We start from the raw sequence: 21,150 nt of genomic DNA on the forward strand, positions 1-21,150 counted from the left end.
TGAAAAGTGAAGTCTGGCCAGGCACAGTGGCTCATGTCTGTAATCCCAGCACTTTGGGAGGCCGAGGTGGGCAGCTCACTTCAGGTCAGGAGTTCATGGCCAGCCTGGCCAACATGATGAAACCCTGTCTCTACTAAAAATACAAAAATTAGCTGGGCATGGTAGCGCACACCTGTAAAACCAGCTACTAGAGAAACTGAGGCAGGAGAATTGCTTGAACTCAGTGGGTGGAGGTTGCAGTGAGCTGAGATCACGCCACTGCACTCCAGCCTGGGCAACAGAGCAAGACTCCATCTCAATAAATAAATAAATAGAAAAGTGAAGTCCACTTTCAGTTTTTTCAATATTTACTTATTATTTATTTGATATCCACTAAACACTGCAGTTAAGAACACACTTCTTAGTGGGTTAGTTTCCTTGTCCAATAAATATAGATTGGAATACTCATCCTCCTTACGGGCAGTTATAAGCAATCACAATTATAGCCGATTGTAAAATAATATGTTACACAAAACACTTCATTTCACTACGACATTGGTAAAGGGTATATAAACTGTGAAATAAATGATGTAATCAAAAGGAAGTAAAAGTTGGCAATTAGAGAATATGTTCATAAACTTAAAAACAATATGTCAATGTATACTATTATTGGTAAATCTGATAAGACAATCCAAGCTCAAAAATATGGGTAAATTAGGGGGCAAATCTACCGCCTCATTACAAACTCATTACAAACTGTTCAGGGGCTCTTTCTAAATTTAAGAAACACTATTACTGAGACTATGACCATTAGATGGCAGCATTAGGGGAGATTTAAGATCCAACTGACTGAAAGATACCAATGGAAAGGTGTGCTTTGCACAAACAGTTAGAAAAGCGGGAAAGAAATCAAGCAAGAGTATTTCACAGAAAGACCCTGAGTCAAAATAATTTATTTTTCTGTGTTGCATATGAAATTTTGATCTTTTCCTGACATTACCAGGAAAGTAGTATCGATTTCTATACTCGAAAAATGCCCATCATTCCTAAGTAATAATAATTGCCTTTTAGAGGTCATGGTAAGTAACATCCTTCAAGATCCCTTGCTAGCCCAAAAAGCACCTCCTTTGATCACATTCTGTTACTAATTCTGAGTGTTACTTTAGAAAGTCTCTCCCAGTAAACAGAGAAAGGGGTTAGATCTCACAGGGCAGGACTTCAGTTCCAAATGAAGGAATATTTGAACCTACAAAATAATAGCAGGAAAATAATGAAGTTCTTATACAAACCGAATCATCTCTGTCCATCGAACAGCTTCCTGAAGCTCCATCAATCTCTCTTTATACTGGTTTCGCTCCATGAGAACACGTGCCATTTCTACCCTAGTAAACCGTTTCCTCTGGGCTGTGGGAATATCGCTCTATAATGACAAGAAAATGAGCTTATATATGTCTTGGTGTTCAACTCAGAGTTATGCAAAATCTTTACATTTTAAAACATTCCTTAATTTATAATCTAATAGATCATTTAAAGAAAAATGCCTTTATATAAACAAAATCAACAGGAAGATTTATTTTTTAAATGACTTTTTAAAATACAGTTTTTGAGACAGGGTCTTAATTCTGTTGCCCACTCTGGAGGGCAGTGGTGAAATCATAGCTAACTGCAGCTTCCAACTTCTAGACTCAAGCAATCCTCCCAACTCAAGTCTCCTGAGTAGCTTGGACTACAGGTACACACCAACATGCCCATAACTGCTTGAGGCCAAGAGTTCAAGACCAGCCTAGACAGCATAGTGAGACCCTGGCTCTACAAAAAATAAAATTCAATTAATAGCCAGGTAGGGTGGCATGCATGTGCAGTCCCAGCTACTTGGGAGGCTGAGGTAGGAGAATCACCTGAGCCCAGGAGTTCAAGGCTGTAGTGAGCTATGAGTGTCACTGTACTCTAGCCTCGGTGACAGAGTGAGACTTCATCTCTAAAAAAAATAGTAATACTAATAAAATAAAATAAAATATAGTGCAGATTTTAAACTAAAACCAAAATTGTTATCTACATAGATTTAATATGCTATTGTAAGTTTCACCTAAAAATGTTGCTCCAACATTATTTTAATTCAGGCTCTGTAACAATTGTCATTCAGAAAATAGTTATAAGTTAGGTCTAAAAGAAGTTCATTTATCTCAAATTACAAAACCACATACTATCTGAGGCCAGCATCAAGGGTAAACTTACTGCCTAGGTAAGTTACCAAGGTACCCAACTATAAGAGCCGCTAAAATACCAACCTAAGTGCAACAATCATATTAACCAGAATTACTCTTAGAGAGAATAAAGTATGTGAATATAGAGTAAGCATAAAGGTAAGACCTCAAAGGAGCATGGCTCAAGTCAACGTCCTATAGGGCTTTCATTATCCACATTTTGGATCAAAGCTGAAAGGTTTGGGACAGTAAGAAAGAGGCTAAGCTTAGCCCTTAGCAGTCCTCCTTTGTTGTTCTGTTACAGAACTTGAGCCTCTCAATAAAAGTTAAACAACAAATGATAAAGATCTTGAGTTTGCAACACAGCAAGCCCACTACTAGGTATGTACTCTGGAAAAGCTACTGCTCCTGCCCACCTGGAGACTTGTACTGTAATGTTTGTAACAACAGCATTGTAAAAAGCTGAGACAAACTAAATATTCCTTCACAGGAAAATATGTACATAAATTGTAGACTATTCATTCAATGAGGTATCATAAAGTAGTGAACATGAATGATAACTACAGCACTATACTACAACACAGATGAATCTCAAAAACATGCCACTGAGGAAAAGCAGCACGTTGCCAAGACTAAATATAGTATGAAATACAAAAACAGTAAAAACTAAGCCATATAAACATATATAGTATGATAAAATTACTTTTTTTAAGTTAAACAAATGATAAATATAGAATAGTAGTTTAAAAAAAAAATAGAATAGTAGTTTTCTCTGCAGGGGAGGAACACAGAATAGTTCAATGTTGAATAATGTTCTAATTATCAGATTAGGTGGTAAGTTCACAATGTTAATCTATTATGATTCACAACCTGCATATCTTACATGTTTTTGTGTGTATCATTAAATAAGATATTAAAAAACAGAGATTAAAGGGGCACCAAATGATCATTCTGTCCAAAACAACCATGTATCTTAAGTCTGACCTTTGACCTACAAACATCTGTTACAAGAATGATTATGAGGCTGGACTTCGTGGCTCACACCTATAATCCCAGTACTGTAGGAAGCTGACAGGGGTTGGATTACCTGAAGCCAGGAGTTACAGACCAGCCTGGCCAACATGGCAAAACCCCGTCTCTACCAAAAATACAAAAAATTAACCAAATTAGACTTGTAGTCCCAGCTCCTCAGGAGGCTGAGGCACAAGAATGGCTGGAACCCGGGAGGTGAGGGTTATAGTGAGCAAAGATCGTGCCACTGAACTCCAGCCTGGACGACAGACTGAGACTCCATCTCCAAAAAAAAAAAAGATTAGGAGTATGCTAAAGATATTAGCAAGAAGCTCATATTTATTATTTTGTACTTACGTATGTTCACAACAATATGAACTAATTGGCTAGTACTAAAATTCTACACTTCATCTTTTTATTTAATACTATTAAATAATTTTTATTATTAAGCTTTCATATTTTTAAATCAAAATTTGAAACAAAACAGCAACAACAACCAAAAACCCCAAACTGTCCTCGTTGGTCCTTAAACTTGAACATGCAAATACAGGTAAGAGCACAGAGCCACGGAGGGAAAATGAGCACAACGCATGGAGCTAGAAAGTTCAGCCATCTGGATACCATGTAGAAGCATGAGCTATCCTATTCATGACCATAAACATATGTCCTGACTGTTAAAAATCTTTATAGTATTATATCCAAAGCTTACTTAGAAAGATCTTCCTGAGATACCAAACACAGTAAGGTAAGAAAAGAAGTCCAAAACTGTAAACCTACATCATCGTCATCTTTTGCTTTTTGCCTTGCATCTTCAGCTTCCGCCCGAGCTCTAGTGGGGGAAAAAAACCAAACGTGTTATTTGAATTGAGCTCATCTTTTCAAAAAAAAAAAAGAAAAAGAGAGTAGGTCAACAATTTTAACTACCGCTAAAGGATTATTTTTCTTTTCCCAAACACGGTATTTAGCCACCTTCATTTGGTGGAGTGTCGGCATATCATAGCATTGTTTTCAAAAATAAACAGTTATTAAAGAAAGTGTGATACAAAACTTTCCTTATTGTCAAAACAAAGATGTTTGAACAGTCTCTAACTCTTTTTACATCATCATAGACATAAAAAATGACAATATTTAGATGACAGGCTAGTAACGGGCAGGGCCTGCTCACAGACAATGGGCTGGGGTGCTTTGCCCTCTCCCAGGCAGTTCTTGGCCTTCCAGCCTTGAGTGGAGAGAAGGTCTCAGTCTCAGGGTTACATGTGTAACCCTTTGGGGCATAACTGGCCAAGAGTTTGGTTTAGAACAACATGGTTAAAACTTACTTCCTAAGCTCTTCCTCCAATTCTTTGTTCTTTTCCTCTAGCTTCAGTTTGGCTTGTTTCACAGCCTCCAATTCCCCTTGCAGCACATCTTTCTCACAGGTCAGTTCATCCACTTTTGCTATCAAATCATTCTTCACTATGTTCAAAGCATTTCTAAGAAACACGCATTTCAAGAGCATCATTACAAGTAAATATTCTTTCCATTTTTCAGCTATTCCTTTGTAGACTAAAATAACTGTACAACCATAAAGATGAATAATTTAATACTTCAAGACATTCTACCTGATATTGCTTGTAGATAAATGCAAAAAGAACACAAAGAAACAGTCTAAGGTTTTACTCTTCTCATTTATCAAATGAATAAAACAAGACAGACCATCAATTACTAAACACTGGGAAGATTAAATTTTAAAAATAGCATTTATAAGGTTACTATTGTTATAACTCCTGAGAATATATTACCCAATCAATAAAGTAAAATTATTCACTGATGTTACTTTTAATAAATAATGAGAAAACAGTAAAAATTGGAAAGTCAAGACAGTCTAAGCTGAAGAAAAAAATCTGAGATCTGATTTCTTTGAGTATAGTGTGCATAGGACCTTATTATAACCGCATTCTGTCTTGGATATACACAGATGTTTCAAAGTTGCTCTGACACAGCAAACTGACAAAGGAACCCAGTTTGCTTTTCCACATGACTGGGGTTCTGTCCTCTAAATGTGCCTGAGGGCTCACGACTCCACAAATTGTACGCAAGAATGTACAGCTATCAAAGACAGCTCTAAAGAGGAAGGCTGAGTATAGATCAAAACATCTGTGTGGAAATAAAAGAAACCCCAAGAGAAGAGATAAGAAAATACACAAATGTCAGGGAGGGAGCAAAAAAAGTGTAAAACAAGGACAGATCCAGAAGATTAAGAAAAAGGCATGGATACTTATAGAGTGAAAAGAAGATGAAAATGTTTCTACAAAAAAAACAAAGCAAGGAAATATATCCATCAGGGCAATGCAGGTGGGGGGGGAGAGAGTGTGTGTGTGTGTGTGTGTGTGTGTGTGTGTGTGTGTGTGTGTACACACTCAGGAGGGGAACAAGATGGGACAGGAAGATTCAGGGCAATGTAGGTCCCAACATTACATGTGTGTGTGTGTGTGCGTGTGTGTACATCTGTGTGTGTACACTTAGAGGAAGGGAATGAGATGGGACAGGGAGATTCCATTAGTATTATGTTAAAATGATGAAGTGTCATTGACTTGGACAAGAAGAAAATTCTTTATCTTCTGTTGCTAAAATTGCACATAAACTTACTTGGTTTCCAACAGTTGTGTATTTTCCAATATAAGATTCTCAACTTCCCGACCCATTCCTATCAAAAGAAAAAAGATAAATACTTTAAAAATAAATGCATAAATAATTATATACATTTAAAACATAAGCTATAGTCACAAGTTTTATCTTAGAAATTTTATCTGTCCTTTATTAATCTTATTTTGTCTATAATTTCAATTGATGTATCTACTTTAATAGATTATAAAATTATAAATAATTATTCATTACAAACAAGGCTAAAGATTTTGTTGGCCAATTTCTTTTTTAAATCTGGTCGGCTTGCTAGAAACTGTGGCCAATTTTTAATATGTTAGTCTATTATTTCATTTCTCAGATAATATTTCAAAAGGATCAAGACTTTTCTACCAAATATTCTAACATTCCAACATTACTTAGGGGAAAAAACAAAAGCATTAATATGAATTGAAATTGTTTCTAAATCACAGCTGATCTTGTAGGCTTTTGCCTAAAACTTAGACCTTATTAATAGAGAACAGGCAGAAACAAGGCCAAAGAAAGACAGAACCCCAAGGCAGGTGAAACCTTACCAAAGAAATTATGGTCTTAAAGCCCATGCATTCCATGTAAAGCAAAAACAAAGAACAAGAAATGTTTTACATAAGAAACAGCATGAAAACAGATTATTAATCTATAAAGTTTTATACATGATACGAAAAACATCTGGAATCACAATGTTATGATTTAATGCATAATGATGTGCAAAAGACAGAAATAAAGATGATTTCCTTCGTTCATGAGGATGCTCTCTGGTATACCTAAAAAATGATTTACCGATTATTTCTCACAAAAAAATTGAATATAGTTAGATTGAAAATCTTCAATCAATAATACAAACTTTCCTTCAAAGTGCCACCTATGAAATAATAATATTCAGTTATCATTTGAGTGGCTGTCTTTGATCATGTTTGCCATTTTAATGACTAGTGTAAGATAGGCATGTAGAGCATCTAATCCAAGATCCAATGGAGTGGTCTTTACGGAGAAGAAAGTTATTAATTTGCTTCTCACAAGAAACTGAAAAAATGAAATAACACACTAGGGAATATCACTCAAAAAACAGAAAATCAAAGCAAAACAAAACAAAGAAACCCACCGCTCACTCATCTCAAGGAATTGCAAGCTAATAATATTGGAAAATCACATACGATGGAAGAAGTAATATTCATAACCCAAGTAAACAGAAAAGAAATCTTTCTAAAGAAAACCACGTAAGACAAAGGAGTTAACATGTCCCTTTATTTTAAAAAAAGGCAATTTTCCAAATGATTTAAATATTACTTAAAACAAATACAGCCAACCTAGGAATGCTACAAATTCTGTGCACATGGACTCATACTTTGTCTATATTCTAATTTTCTCAAAGATCAGGGTACTTACACTAGGAAGAATTAAATATCAGAAATAGTAGCTTACTTAATCATCTACCTATGTATTATCCACACACTGAAACCAAACCAAACAAAACAAAAATCACAAAAAAGTTTCCAAATTCTAACTCCAAAATGATCTTTGGCAACATATTTGCTTCAAATACTACCTTTTTTTTCCTTTGTAGATACAATGGCTGGAATGTTAACTTTTTAATAAAGCTACACAGACAGAAGAAATAAGAGTCTAGACTGGTTGAAAAAGTTTATATGATAACTATGTTTGCTATAAACTCTCAAGCACTTAGGTAAGCGTGAAAGCTGAAAATATATGAAAGGCAAAAAAACAGCTGTGCAGAAAAAAATGATGAGAAAGCATTAGATGAGAACAGCAGCCAAGAACACCTAGCTTAAAGGCAGTAATATTAAAATATTCAAAAACATACACACCAGAATATTCCCCTAGGTAAGCAGCCCAAGAGAAAAATGAATGAGAATCTCAATTAGATTGTTTTCAGAAAGCAAGAACTAAACTCATTTATTTTAAAATGAGAGAGGAAACAAAGAAATTGACAAGATGTAGAGAAATCATTAACTAAACACAATGAAGTCTAAATATTTATAAAAAGGAAAAAAATCAAAATGTGTACTACAGGAAAAACAAACCCTATAATATAGTTTCTAAAGTTTACATTAGCCAGGAAGCCAGTAGACAAGACAGATATTCTGTAAACTGGAGGGTATGCAGGACATTTGTGAAAAGATACAAAGTCCTCAGTGGGTTTAGAAAATTCGCTGTATGATCCATATATTATTACATGGCTTGCACGTCTTCAGGTGCATGTATATACTGCTACTGTGTCCTCGCCAAAATGTGACTCAGTCTGTTACACTGTAATATGTTGTGAATTTCCTTGTACTGTACTTTTATTGTTAGTCTTCTTGCATCAATGATACAATAGCAACAAGATTTTAAATTACTGTTAAAAGATTAACGGGCAACGTACAGAATTTACTCTTAAGGGAAAACACTACAAAAAGTCACAAGGATACCAAATGGGAACACATGATGGTACCTCTGAGTCTGTATGAGACCATGATGAAGTAGAAATAAAGCCTTTCCAAGATGGCCAAAAAATAAATAATTAAATAAAGTTCACATTAAATGTACACATTCCCAACTAAGAGTTATCGTAAAATGTGGTTTATAAACTAAATATGTAACCAGTAGGATTATCTAAAATTTCATTTTGAAATGATCAATAAAAACTCTTTATTAGAAAAATATAAAGTGGCCTCATTTCTATTCAAGACTCTTTTTTTGTCTTTTCTTTTTCTCAAGACTTGCCTTCCAGTAACATCTATTCAAGACTTAAATGAAGCACAAACTTAGGTCTAATACATTTGGAAATTTTACTTATTAAAAAACAAGCAAAAAAAAACCTGTCTGGCAGTTTTTTAAATCATAGAAGTTTCATTTGGGTTTTAACACTGATAATCAAGCTAGGTCCATAGATGGGTTTCAGAATTATATGGTAATCCCTTGAGAAGATGCATAATTTTATGTAGTTATATATCTGTATTTTCACAAAGGTACATTGCTCTCTTACAAATTCCCCTGTAAAGAATTTTTAATCTCAAAAGGAGAAGAATCACAGATTTTGACGTGAAACAAACCCCATCAGAACTACTTAGCAAGCCCATTCACTTAGTTGCTAAGTGCCAAAGATGCAAGAGCAAGCAAAGACACGGTTGTCTCAGCCACACTGAGCTTATAGTCTGTCCAGGGAGACAGGTACCCAAAAAATGACAGTAAGTATGAAGAGCTGTATAATAAAATGCAGTGCCATGGGAATACATGTCAAGGACAACTAAGCTTTAATTAGGGGATCAAAGCAGATTTCCTGGAGGATTTATCACTTAAGGCAAGAAAAAATATATATACATATGTACATTTTTACACACACACATTTAGGAGAGGGAACAAACAAACCTTGGTGATTGGCTGTGAGGGAAAAGTGAGAGGTGCAGGATGGGGAGCTATTCATTAACTGAGACAGTGGCTGTTGGCCCAAGAGCAGCCTTGGGGGACAGAAAAATAAAGATGACAAACTGAGCTTGACGCATGTTAAACGTAAAGCCCTACAAGTCATCTTAGCTTAGGGGTCTAGTATGCAGTTAGGAAATAATAGTCTAGGGCTTTAGAAAAAGATCTGGGATGCGGATTAAAACTTGGGACATGAAAACTGAGAAACAAGAACAAATATGATTTCTCAAACAAAGTATCAGGCCTAGAACAGGAACACTGATACCTGAAAGATAAGCAAAGGAAGCAGATCCTGCTAAGAAGACTGAAAAGGTAGAGTCAGAGACAGGAAAGGACACAGGCAAGTTGCTATCACAGAAATCCAGCAAAGAGAGTTTTAAATAAGAAAGCTGAGGGATGAGATACCAATCAGGATAAAGGAAAAATTGTTATTTCTTTTAAATTATTAAAATCAGAAAAAGGCTGTGCTGGCGTGATGGTGCATGCCTGTAGTCCCAGCTACTTGAGAGGCTATAGGCAAAAGGGTTCCTTGAGCCTAGGAGTTCCAGGACAGCCTACACAATGTAGTGAGACCTTGCCTCAGAAAAAAGGGTAATCTAAGTACTGAGTCCATATATAATGATTAAAATTTGCTAAATGCAATGTCATAATCTTGGTTCACTGCAACCTCCACCTCCCGTGTTCAAGCAATTCTCCTGCCTCACCTTCCCGAGAAGCTGGGATTACAGACACCCACCTAATTTTTGTAGTTTTAGTAGAGATGAGGTTTCACCATGTTGGCCAGGCTGGTTTCAAACTCCTGAACTCGTGATTCGCCTGCCTCGGCCTCCCAAAGTGCTGGGTTTACAGGTGTGAGCCACCACGCCCGATAGGATATTATTTTTAATCGATTTAAAAGACCATAGTTATTTCTAAGTACTATGTGGCTTCTAAATACTTTAAAAGAAAAGAAAACTTTGGGGCCACCAACCTTAAAAGTTATATTACTCACTACTGCATTATGAGTTAACACAGTGTACAAATTATATTCAAATGTACTTCATTCTTAATATAAACAGAGGGCATAAATGAATTTTGTGGGGTGATGTATATTGATTCTGGTGAATTTTACTGTACTGAATATAAATTTTTAAATTCTTCTAACATTTTTTCATCTGCCCCTCAATTTTGCCAGGGAGTTAGTTTCTTAAGATAATTATGTCATAAAAGAAACTTTTCAGGTATAATTTGGTGTTAACTAAAATGAAAATGTAATATTAAATATAAAAAATAGAGTATTCCTTAAGAATTAAACTTTCTTAGCCCTCCTTGAGAAATGCAATTCATTCAATTTCTTCCAAAGTTTTACTTAAACTTTAATGGTGACAATCCCTTTCTGTCTAACTACATGTACTTATATACTTTCAATCTCTCTCTCTCTTTTTTTTTTTTTTTGAGATTGAGTCTCGCTCTGTTGTCCAGGCTGCAGTGCAATGGCCCAATGTCAGCTCACCACAACCTTCACCTCCCAGGTTCAGGCGATTCTCCAGCCTCAGCCTCCTGAGTAGATGGAATTACAGGCCCATACCACCATGTCCCGCTAATTTTTGTATTTTTAGTAGAGATGGGGTTTCACCATGTTGGTCGGACTGGTCTCAAACTCCTGACCTCATGATCTGCCTGCCTCAGCCTTCCAAAGTGCTGGGATTACAGGTGTAAGCCACCGCACCTGGTCTCAATCTGTCTTACTAGATACTTATTTATTTTTATGAGACAGGGTCTGGCTCTGTCACTCAGGCTGGAATGCAGTGGTGCAATCTAGGCTCACTGTAACCTCTGCCTTCTGGGTTCAAGCCATCCTCACAGCTCAGCCTCCCAAGTAGCTGGAACTACAGGCATACTCCACCATGCCTGGCTAATTTTGGTATTTTTTGCTATGTTGCCCAGGCTGGTCTCCAACTCCTGAGTTCAAGTGATCCACTTGGCTTGGCCTCCCAAAGTGCTGGGATTACAGGCATGAGCCCCTGTGCCCGGCCTAAATAAACATTTAGATAGACCTTGTGTTTTCCTCTAAAAATACTTCATAATGTCAAGGACATACCTGGCAATCAATAAATTTAACATAAAATAATGCAAGCAATGTCACTCCACTCCAAAGTCCTAACAATTTACAAAACCTTTTGAGAACAGTGTAGTCTGTACTATAATTATACCAAGAGACACAAATTTTTTTGTAGCTTAGTATCTCAAAAAGTATATATTTTTAATTCTACACAGTTTTTAATTTCTATTGGGTCTTAAGTTACAAGGAAGGTATACCAAAACTAATTCATATGAGCCAGAATCTTGCACTGAAAGGAACTTTAGAGATCATCTAGGGCAGGGGTTGGCAAACTTTTTCTATAAAGGGCCAGACCGTAAATATTTTAGGCTTTATAGGTTACAGTTGCCTACTCAACTCTGCTGTTGGTAGGCAAAGGCAATCATAGACAATAAGTAAATGGTGGTGGCTGTATTCCAACAAAACTTTATTTACACATACACACAGGAGGTCAGCTGGATTTGGCTCATAAGCTACAGTTTGCCAGATTCCTGAACAACAGTCCAGCTCCTTCATTTTACACACAAAGAAATTAAATTCTAAAGAGGTTAAGCTACTTGGCAAACGTCACCAGATAAATAGTGTAAGAACCAAATGCAATATTCTTTTCAAACCATGTATTCTTCTAGAACACAAACTTTAAAATGATTATATTTCCCACAGAGCTGAAACATAATATACTCTGTGAAAACTTAGAAAAGTCAAGTGTTATAATTTCTTAAAGTCAACAGAATGTAATGAAATTAATGTAAGTCAGAAAATAACTAGCCATCAATCCATACACACACACACATACACACCCCACCATGTTCGTATGGGTAGTTATCTGTTTTGGAATATAGCAGGAGTTCGATAAATTGTGTTGTACGAATTCAAAATATAAATTTAAATGCAATTCAGTCTTAAGCATACCCATAAGCAAAGGTGCTTTCATTTAAAACTTTCATTATCACAGGCATATGTTCCCAATAATTATCTAAAAGGGCAATAACCCTGTACCGCTGAGCAGTTGGGGTCATTTTAAAAGACTTTTCAATTAAATCATTTTAAAAATCAATTTTTAAAACAGTATGATACTTCTTCAGATGAGCTATCATACCTAGTAAATCTGCTCCTTCATCCACATCTCCTATTAGGCCTGAGCCAGCTGAAGACAGTTCTTCAAAGAGAGATTCTGTATTGCGATCAAAAGCTTTGTTCTCTATGCCTTTGGTGGGAGTGCTATGTAACAAGAACAACAAAACCAAATCAACAAATGACAAAGACTTTTTTGACAGTGTTAAAATGAATACAATACGCTAAACTACATAGGAATTTCTTACCTATAATTTACATTTACTAGAAAATATAACTTAAAAAAGATTTCTCAAAGGCTTCCTAAGAAGTTCTCACTAAGCTCCAAAGAGATAGCTGGTAAAGAAATTACAGAATGTTTTTGTTGTGTGACCCCAGAAAACACAAGCAATAATGGCAGCTCCTCTGCTCTATACCAGGTGCTGATCTAAGTGCTTTCCATAGATCACCTACGTGACAAGAAGGCAATTATGTATGTAAAAGATGGTTAGAGAAGCATTTCTCATAGTGGCAAAAATTGAAAAGACCTAAATGACCATTAATAGGGGACAGATGAGGTAAGTTATACACATATAAAGTTAAAAATTTTAGCTTTAAGATTAAAAACATAAATAGAGCTTTATAAACCAAAGAAACTCATTGTACAAAGGTTTTTTTTTTAAAATCAAGTTGCAAAACTGTGTATATACTATATGCCCTATTTTGCTAGGGTGTATAGGGGAATGCGGAAGTATATATGTTTGTGCCTGAATACTATATTAATAGAAAAAACTCTGTAGATCATTTCTAGTTAAATATGGTATAGTGAACATAGTATCACCTAGTAACTCAGAAACTCAACTAAAATGAAAGCTAAGAAATTATACACCCAAAAGGACAAAGAGAATAGACAAAGAAACTATAGCAGATAAAATGTGAATAAAATTCTGTAAGATGGAAAACAGATGGGCAAACAGTAGAAAGTGATTCAACAGACCCGAGAAAGCTGAAACATAAGCCACTGGGGTTTAGGGAGGAGATCAATATGCTGCCAGAACGCCTGAAAGGCCTAGGACTTGAAGGTACCAGCAACCGCAGGGAAAGCATGCAGGGAGGAACATGAAACAGAAGGACAGGATAAAAAAAAACTGTACGAGGACAGTACAGGACCTAGATACAATCCTCCAGAACACTGAGACCTCCCTTCTCTTGGCACAGCTCCCTGAACAATGGAAGCCAAGTTTAAATGTTATAGGCAGGAAAGTGGAGAATCAGCATTATTTACTTAAGTATGAGTAAAACAGCCACGGAGTCCTAGAAGTCTAAAGAAGACCTCTATTATAAAAGAAAGTGCCCAAAACAAAGAGGATGTGACAGAGACACTAAGAACAAAAAGAGACAATGCAGGCAGCAGCAATGACAAAAAACCAAATAACTCAATTTCTTCAGAAGAAATGTTGCATTAGTAAAACAGCAAGATGGTATAAAAAGTACCAACCAAGAAAAAGAACTTAGAAAAAAAACCAATGAGGGTTTAAAAAAAATCTGCCAACAATTAGTACAAAATAAAAAAGATAGGAAGCAGGGAAGAAAAGAAATTATGACAGTCACTCCAGAATGTTCAATACATACCTAACAGGTATTCCAGAATGAGAACAGAAGTAACAAAAATAAGAAGAAAGAGAATTTCTCAGAACTGAAAGATAGGAATTTTCAGATGAAAAGATTTATTTCATGTAAGAAGATACAAAAAGACCCTCACACCAAGCACAGCATCATTAATTTTTTAAAAAAGAAAATGACAGTCTTAAAAGATTTCAGAGAGTATATAAAAATAAGAAGTCAAATACCAACACCCTGAACTCAACACGAAAATGAAGCAATGTCTTTGCAATTCCGAAGGAAAAAATCTCCCAACCTGTAGTTCTTTATCCAGCCAAACTATCAAGTATGTCTTCTTATAAAATTTGTCACATTTGAGCTCACAGTGATTAAAAAAAAAATTTACTTGTCATGTACCTTTTGCCCAGAAACCTAGGAAGGTTAACATTCTATCAAAGCAAAGGCATAAGTTAGAAACAGGATGATGTGGGATCCAGGGAAAAAAAAGATACAACAGAGGAAAAAGGTGAAAAGATTTCCAGGGATGAAAGTGAGGGCATATTCCAGAACCAGAGCAAACTGGCAGCAATCTCAATTAAAGAATGGGAATAGAAGGCTGCAGGAGAGTGAGCACTAGGAAACAGACAGGTTTTGTGTTTGGTCATATTGGCAACTTTTACATTTATGAATTGCATAGTGCCTGCCAATGATTTAGTGACAGGTCCATAGAAACATAAGGAAAAGAAATAAAATAACCAAAAGCTTTATTAATTTCAGAAGAACAAAAAGTTGTAAAAGAAATGAAATGGGCCAGGCACAGTAGCTCATGCCTGTAATCCCAGCACTTTGGGAGGCTGAGGTGGGCAGATCACGAGGTCAAGAGTTCGAGATCAGCCTGACCAACATGGTGAAACCCTGTCTCTACCAAAAATACAAAATTAGCCGGGCATGGTGATGGGCGCATGTAATCCCAGCTACTCAGGAGGCTGAGGTAGGAGAATCACTTGAACTTGAAAGACTTGAGAATCACTGAGGGGTGGAGGTTGCAGTGAGCTGAGATCGTGCCACTGCACTCCACTCTGGGAGACAGAGTGAGACCCCGTCTTAAAAAAAAAAAAAAAAAAAAGAAATGAAATGTAATGTAATTATACTATAATCTGTGACTAAGTAGAACTGCAGATTAATTTTATAGTCATAATGATGTAAATAATATTAGCAGAATCTGAAGTATAATAATATTAGGAGGATAAAAGGATGGTGGTTTAGGCTTTATATCCTCATCTTCTACTACAGAAAGCCAACAGCTAGCACCACAGCCTTTTTCAACCAGGGTTCCTTACTTGATCTACAGAATACAGAAAAGGATTTAAGTGACTATTTTCTCCATTCTCCCAAGGAAAGTATATACCTAGAGTCCTATTCTAGATGCATAAGAGCACAGCTAATTCATTATACACAAGGGATGCTTAGGGCATTAAGACTACATTTTCTCACAGAATCTCAGCTGAAAAAGGGAGGAATGAAGGAGGAGTAGCACACGCATGTTATTCTAGATATCTGAAGACAGACAGCATGAGAGAGAGCTAAGAAGTGATAGAGTCATGCACCCTTTACCAAGAAAGCTAGTGAGGATACGCTCTGTGGAAACAAAGGCATAAATCAAGAAGCAGGGTGATGTAGGATCCAGGAAAAAGAGTGGTGACAGAACGAGAACCTGTCTGAGAAAGAGAGAGAGAGAGAGAGAGAGAGACAGACAGAGGGTTCTGGATTTGAATCCCAGGTCCACCTCTTGTTCGCTTGGTAATCTGGGACAAACTACTTGAACAAGTTCTAAGTCTCTTTATTTACAAAATAAGGATAAAAACATCTACCTCATAAGGTTATAATCAGGATCAAATTATATAAAATCATGATGAAAACAATAATATTAGTTTAACATTTATTGAATGGGGCATTTCGCAATGACTTATCATACAATGACTCATTTAATCCTCACAACCATCTGAGGTATTAACATAATGCTGTTTTCTAGATGAGAAAACATGCTTAAGATTCAAATCCAAAACAGGATTTGAACCCATGCAGTCTTACACTAGGGTCTATACTTTTAACCGCTACAGCATACTGCACAATGCTTAACATGGATAAATAAATGGCATGCATTCTCATAGTCGTTAATTAAAAGATAAACTTTATGGAAGAAATGAAAATAAAGGCAGTAGCTCCTATCTGATATTCCTGAGCATCAATGTATTCTGGATAATTCTGATTAGGATGATATCTAATCTCCCAGTACTTTGGGAAGTGGAGGGGGGCATGTAACTTGTGCTCAGGAGTTTGAGACCAGCCTGGCCAATGTGGTAAAACCCCATCTCTACTAAAAATATAAAAAGTAGCCTGGTGGGGTGGCGCACACCTGTAGTCCCAGCTACTTGGGAGGCTGAGGTGGGAGAATCGCTTGAACCCAGGAGGACAAGATTGCAATGAGCCAAGATAGCACCACTGCACTCCAGCCTGGGTGACAGAGCGAGGCTCCATCTCAAAAACAAAAAAACAAGAAACAAAAAAAAGGGATGATGTCTAACCATTTTCTTCCTACCACTAAACAGCCTTCCCATGTAAAATGAGACTAATTTCTTCCAATAATGAAATTATAGTTCTCAAGATGGAAGTACATTCTCCCTTCCTGATCTGGGGGAAAGGTACAAAAGTTTGTCCAAACTTTTTTGTTTTGTTTTTTAAATTACGTTTATTTAGCATATGTACACATAAAAAAGAAATTGCCTTCTGAACACACCCTGCAGAAAACACGCACAAACCCAAGGTATGTGTTGGGGGAGGGGCCTCAGTCCCAAGTTAGTAGCTAGGTGATGTAATCTTGAGAGTCACAAGCCCCAGTCAGGAGAGGGCTAGGCTGAAGTGTCAGGCAGGTTGGAGTCTCCTGACACTGGCCCTACAATAAGCATGCTCTATAACCAAAGGTCTTTTTCATGCCCTCAAAGTAGCACTGCAGCCAGCCCCCAGCCAAGTCCACTCTGTTACTTCCCTTCACTCCTGCTTCTTGGTTTCCTCAAGTTACAGAAACTATGGGATATGTCTTGGCTATCTTTTTCCCCCTATCTGCTATGGTTTGAATGTGTACCCTATAAAATTCAGTTGTTGCCAATGTGATAATATTAAGATAGGACCTTCAAGAGGTGATTAGGCCATAAGGGCTTCTCCCAGGTTAATAGGACTGGGATCCTTATAAAATAATGAAGCTTTATCCAGTGTTCAGGGCTCACTTGTCCTGCTATGCAAGGGCATAGAGTTCCTCCCCTCCAGAGGATGCAGCAACAAGGCACCAACTTGAGAGCAAACAGCAGCCCTCACCAGACAACTCACCCTGCCAGCACCTTGATCTTGGCCTTCCTAGCCTCCAGAACTGTGAGAAAATTAATTTCTGTTCTTTATAAATTGGCTAGGCACAATGGCTCACGCCTGTAATCCCAGCAATTTGGGAGGCTGAGGTGGGTGGCTAACGAGGTCAGGAGTTTGAGACCAGCATGGCTAATATGGTGAAATCCCATCTCTACTAAAAGATACAAAAAAAAAATTAGCTGGGCGTGGTGGCGGGTGCCTGTAATCCCAGCTACTCGGGAGGCTGAGGCAGGACAATCACTTGAACCTGGGAGGTGGAGGTTGCAGTGAGCTGAGATCATACCACAGCACTCTAGTCTGAGCAACAGAGCAAGACTCTGTCTCAAATAAATAAATAAATAAATAACCAACCCACTCTGGTATTTTGTTATAGCAGTACAAAATAGACTAAGACACCATCCTTCCTACTTATGCACCTCATCTGTGATGCTGCAAAGGTAACATTTCACAAAAAATGTAAACCATGTACAGTGTCCAGTTTCAAGAACAGGAATTAGAATCTAATACCAACATTTCTTCAACGAAACATCTGAATCCATTTTATTCAGTCAGAGACTGGAGGACAGTGTTTATCGGAGTTTGGGGGAGGGAAGATGTCTTCATCTGACATTTATTTTACCTTGAACCTTTATATCCACTGAGATCTTTATCCATATCCAACTCAGGAGTAGATTCAATGATCGCTTGAACTTCTGACTTCTCTTCATTTTCAGCAGAGCCTTTAAAAAGGACATGATGAAATAAGCAATACATATATTACATATCACCCCAATATAAATATCCTGTTGTTTTTAAGGTTGTAAAGGTATCATTTGAACATTTTTCAAAAATGTACAAGACTGGGTTTTAGGAAACACAGCATTAGACAACATGTCATATGTTCAGTTAACAGTTCATACCAAAAACTAATAAGCAACCAAAGAAAGTTTGCCTTTGTGTTTCGTGGAACAAAGTGCAATGTATCCAAGGTCCTACTTTCATTCCTATTTAAAAGATGGAATTTAAAGAAACTAAAGATAAAGACTAAACTAAGATAGGGGACAGAAATGAACTGTCCTCCTGTCTTTTAGGCTCTCAGACCTGGCCCGCAACTCCTGGCACCAATAGTTTCTCTCCAAGACTATTAAGCATTACCTCTTTTAAGCTTATTTGCAACTGAATACAATTAAGTACAGTCTTCTCTTGGTATCCATGGGGGACTGGTTCCAGAACCCACCAAAATACCAAAATCCATGGATACTCAAGTTCCTTACATAAATGGTATTGTATTTGCATATAACCTATTAATATCCTCCCATTACTTTAAATCATCTGTAGATTACTTATAATACCTAATACAACATAAATGATATGAAAGTAATTGTCATACTGTACTGTTTAAGGGACAATAATAAGAAAAAAGTATATGCATGTTTAGTACAGGTAGAGCTTTTTTTTTTTTTTTTTTTCTTCAAATATTTTCAATCTACAGCTGGTTGAATCAACAGATGCAGAACCACAGATACAGAGGGCCAACTATATCTGCCTATTTTATAAATACAAAGCAGGCAACACCTGCAAAGACATATTTTCTCATACCCACATTATCTGGGTTTACTGAATACTTTCCTAATAAGTAAAGAACTAGGGTCACTCACCAGTAGATACATTTCTAGTTTCTTGGGCTACCTGTACTTCAATGTGTTTGCTTATCTCTGACTTATTTGGTGTATCTGTAATCTTCACAAATTCTTCATTTTCTTCCTTTAATGGAGTATCGGGAGGAATTGTTGCCACATCTGAATTAGCTGTTGATGCTGGAGTGGTAGCTTTAGATCCGCCTTGGCTAACATCAGAAAGCTCATCCTACAAACAAAAATAATTTAGAATAAAATTTTAAATGACATATTTACTCTAAGCCACATTAAATGGGGTAAGAAATAAACCTACTAGAGAAAGTTCTTTTTTTTTTTTTTTAAATAAAGGCAATAAAGAGCCACTGATTATCAATAAATTATCTCTCTAGTCCCTCTGCAAATAATTGGAAAATATTTAAGTAAATCACATTTTTTCAGATGAGATTTTTCTAAACAGAAAATTTGAAAATAAAAGAATTATTACCAATAAAACTATGCATTAATGTCCACATCATTCTCTGTAATAGCTGCTCTAAAACAGCAGGAGAATAACCAAATTCTTAATCTCAGGGTTTCTTTGTAAAGTGTGGTATTAAAACATCCTGCATCTAAATCCTTTGAAGTACTTAAGGTGCTTGCTAAAAGGGCAGATTCCAGCCACGCACATGCCTGTAATTACAGCTGAGGCGGGAGGATCCCTTGAGCCCAGCAAGACCTTGTCTCTTTAAAAAAAAAAAAAAAAAAAAAGAGAGAGAGAGAGAGAGAGCAGGGATTAAGGAGGTGAAGACAGAGTCTACATCCAACTCCAGACTTAATGTACCCAACTTTAGGCACTGAGAATAGGTAACAAGCAATCCAGGTGAGTTACATACTCATTGAAATTTGATTACTATTATAGGATCTACAGATAGGTTTCAAGACGTATGTGCAGACTGAAACTGTATGCAAAAATTTGTGTACAATGTGTTTTTCTGGGAAAAGAATCTATAGCTTTTATCAGATATTCAAAGGGGTTTGCAGCTTCAAAGTAATTAAAAGCAATTGTCCAGTGGCTATCAAGAATGAAGATCTTTTGGAGCACCCAGGTTTTAAAAAAAGAGAACCTGACAAAAAGTTTACTGTCACCACCGCCACCAGTAGTAATAATAATAATAATAATGATTAGGGTAAATTAAGTGAATTTATCATTCACTAAATGCATGACCTTGGGTAAGTTACATATTCCTTCTATACCTTTATCATCTATAAAATAGACATAATGATGTCTACTTCATAAGATTACAAATTATTCTACATTATGGCTTAGCAATGTGTTTCACACATACTAAGTATTTAAAATATTGGCTATTATTATAACAGTAACTATTTGTATAATTATAAATATATAATTATATTTTATTCATATATTTATAATATTATAAATTATATATACTATATATAATTCCCTTAAGGGAGTATTAGTAGGAATTGTTGCCACATCTGAATTAGCTGTTGATGCTGAAATGGTAGCTTTAGATCCACCTTTGCTAACATCAGAAAGGTCAACCTACAAATAAAAGTAATTTAGAAGAAATTTTAATTGAGTAATTTATTCCAAACTACTTTAAAAATGAGTTAAGAAATAAACTTTTTTTTTTTTTTTTTTTTGCCCAGCCTAGGCAACCTGGCGAAACCCTGTCTCTACTAAAAATGCCAAAAATTAGCCCAGCATGGTGGTACATGCCTGTAGTCCCAGCTACTAGGGAAGGTTAAGGCCTGAGAATCGCTTGAACCCAGGAGGCAGAGGTGAGCTGAGATTGTGCCCATGTTACAAGAATTCCCATTCTTTTTTTTTGTTTTCTCTTTTAAGACTAGTCAAGTGCAGTAGTGAGACGGGGGGAAAGAGTAGAACAAGGAGTTCGATCTGTAACTAACTGAGAACAACCGAGATAACTCACTACTTTCAGACTAGCCATGAATTCCCATTCTTAAAGGTTTCGAAAGTAATACACATTAAAAAATATAAAATAAACAGTCTATATTTCTGATAAACAGTGCTGATGAAAGCAGTTAAAACCCATTAAGACTGTGGATTCAGAAAGACCTAGAGAATATTGAGTTC

The 21,150-nt window shown here is 36.3% G+C and overlaps 1 protein-coding gene across 16 annotated transcripts in view; it reads right to left on the reverse strand.

The window, feature by feature from the left end:
* Positions 1–21,150, reverse strand: part of SPAG9 (sperm associated antigen 9) — a 148,198-nt gene that overhangs the window by 38,189 nt on the left and 88,859 nt on the right. For 6 of the 16 annotated variants that reach the window (XM_037742578.1, XM_017540180.2, XM_037742577.1 and 3 more), the window contains 9 exons: positions 19,071–19,278; positions 18,053–18,152; positions 12,458–12,579; positions 7,682–7,693; positions 6,392–6,406; positions 5,823–5,880; positions 4,514–4,666; positions 3,972–4,023; positions 1,269–1,399 (listed from right to left, as the gene is read on the reverse strand). In XM_037742578.1, coding sequence (XP_037598506.1) covers positions 1,269–1,399; positions 3,972–4,023; positions 4,514–4,666; positions 5,823–5,880; positions 6,392–6,406; positions 7,682–7,693; positions 12,458–12,579; positions 18,053–18,152; positions 19,071–19,278 — 851 coding nt within the window. The remainder of the gene's footprint in view (positions 1–1,268; positions 1,400–3,971; positions 4,024–4,513; positions 4,667–5,822; positions 5,881–6,391; positions 6,407–7,681; positions 7,694–12,457; positions 12,580–18,052; positions 18,153–19,070; positions 19,279–21,150) is intronic. The other 10 variants (XM_017540189.2, XM_017540186.2, XM_017540191.2 and 7 more) reach the window with 3 other exon arrangements.

The sequence above is a fragment of the Cebus imitator genome, unplaced genomic scaffold (genome assembly GCF_001604975.1).
Source record: "Cebus imitator isolate Cc_AM_T3 unplaced genomic scaffold, Cebus_imitator-1.0 Scaffold123, whole genome shotgun sequence".
NCBI classification, from domain to species: Eukaryota; Metazoa; Chordata; class Mammalia; order Primates; family Cebidae; genus Cebus; species Cebus imitator.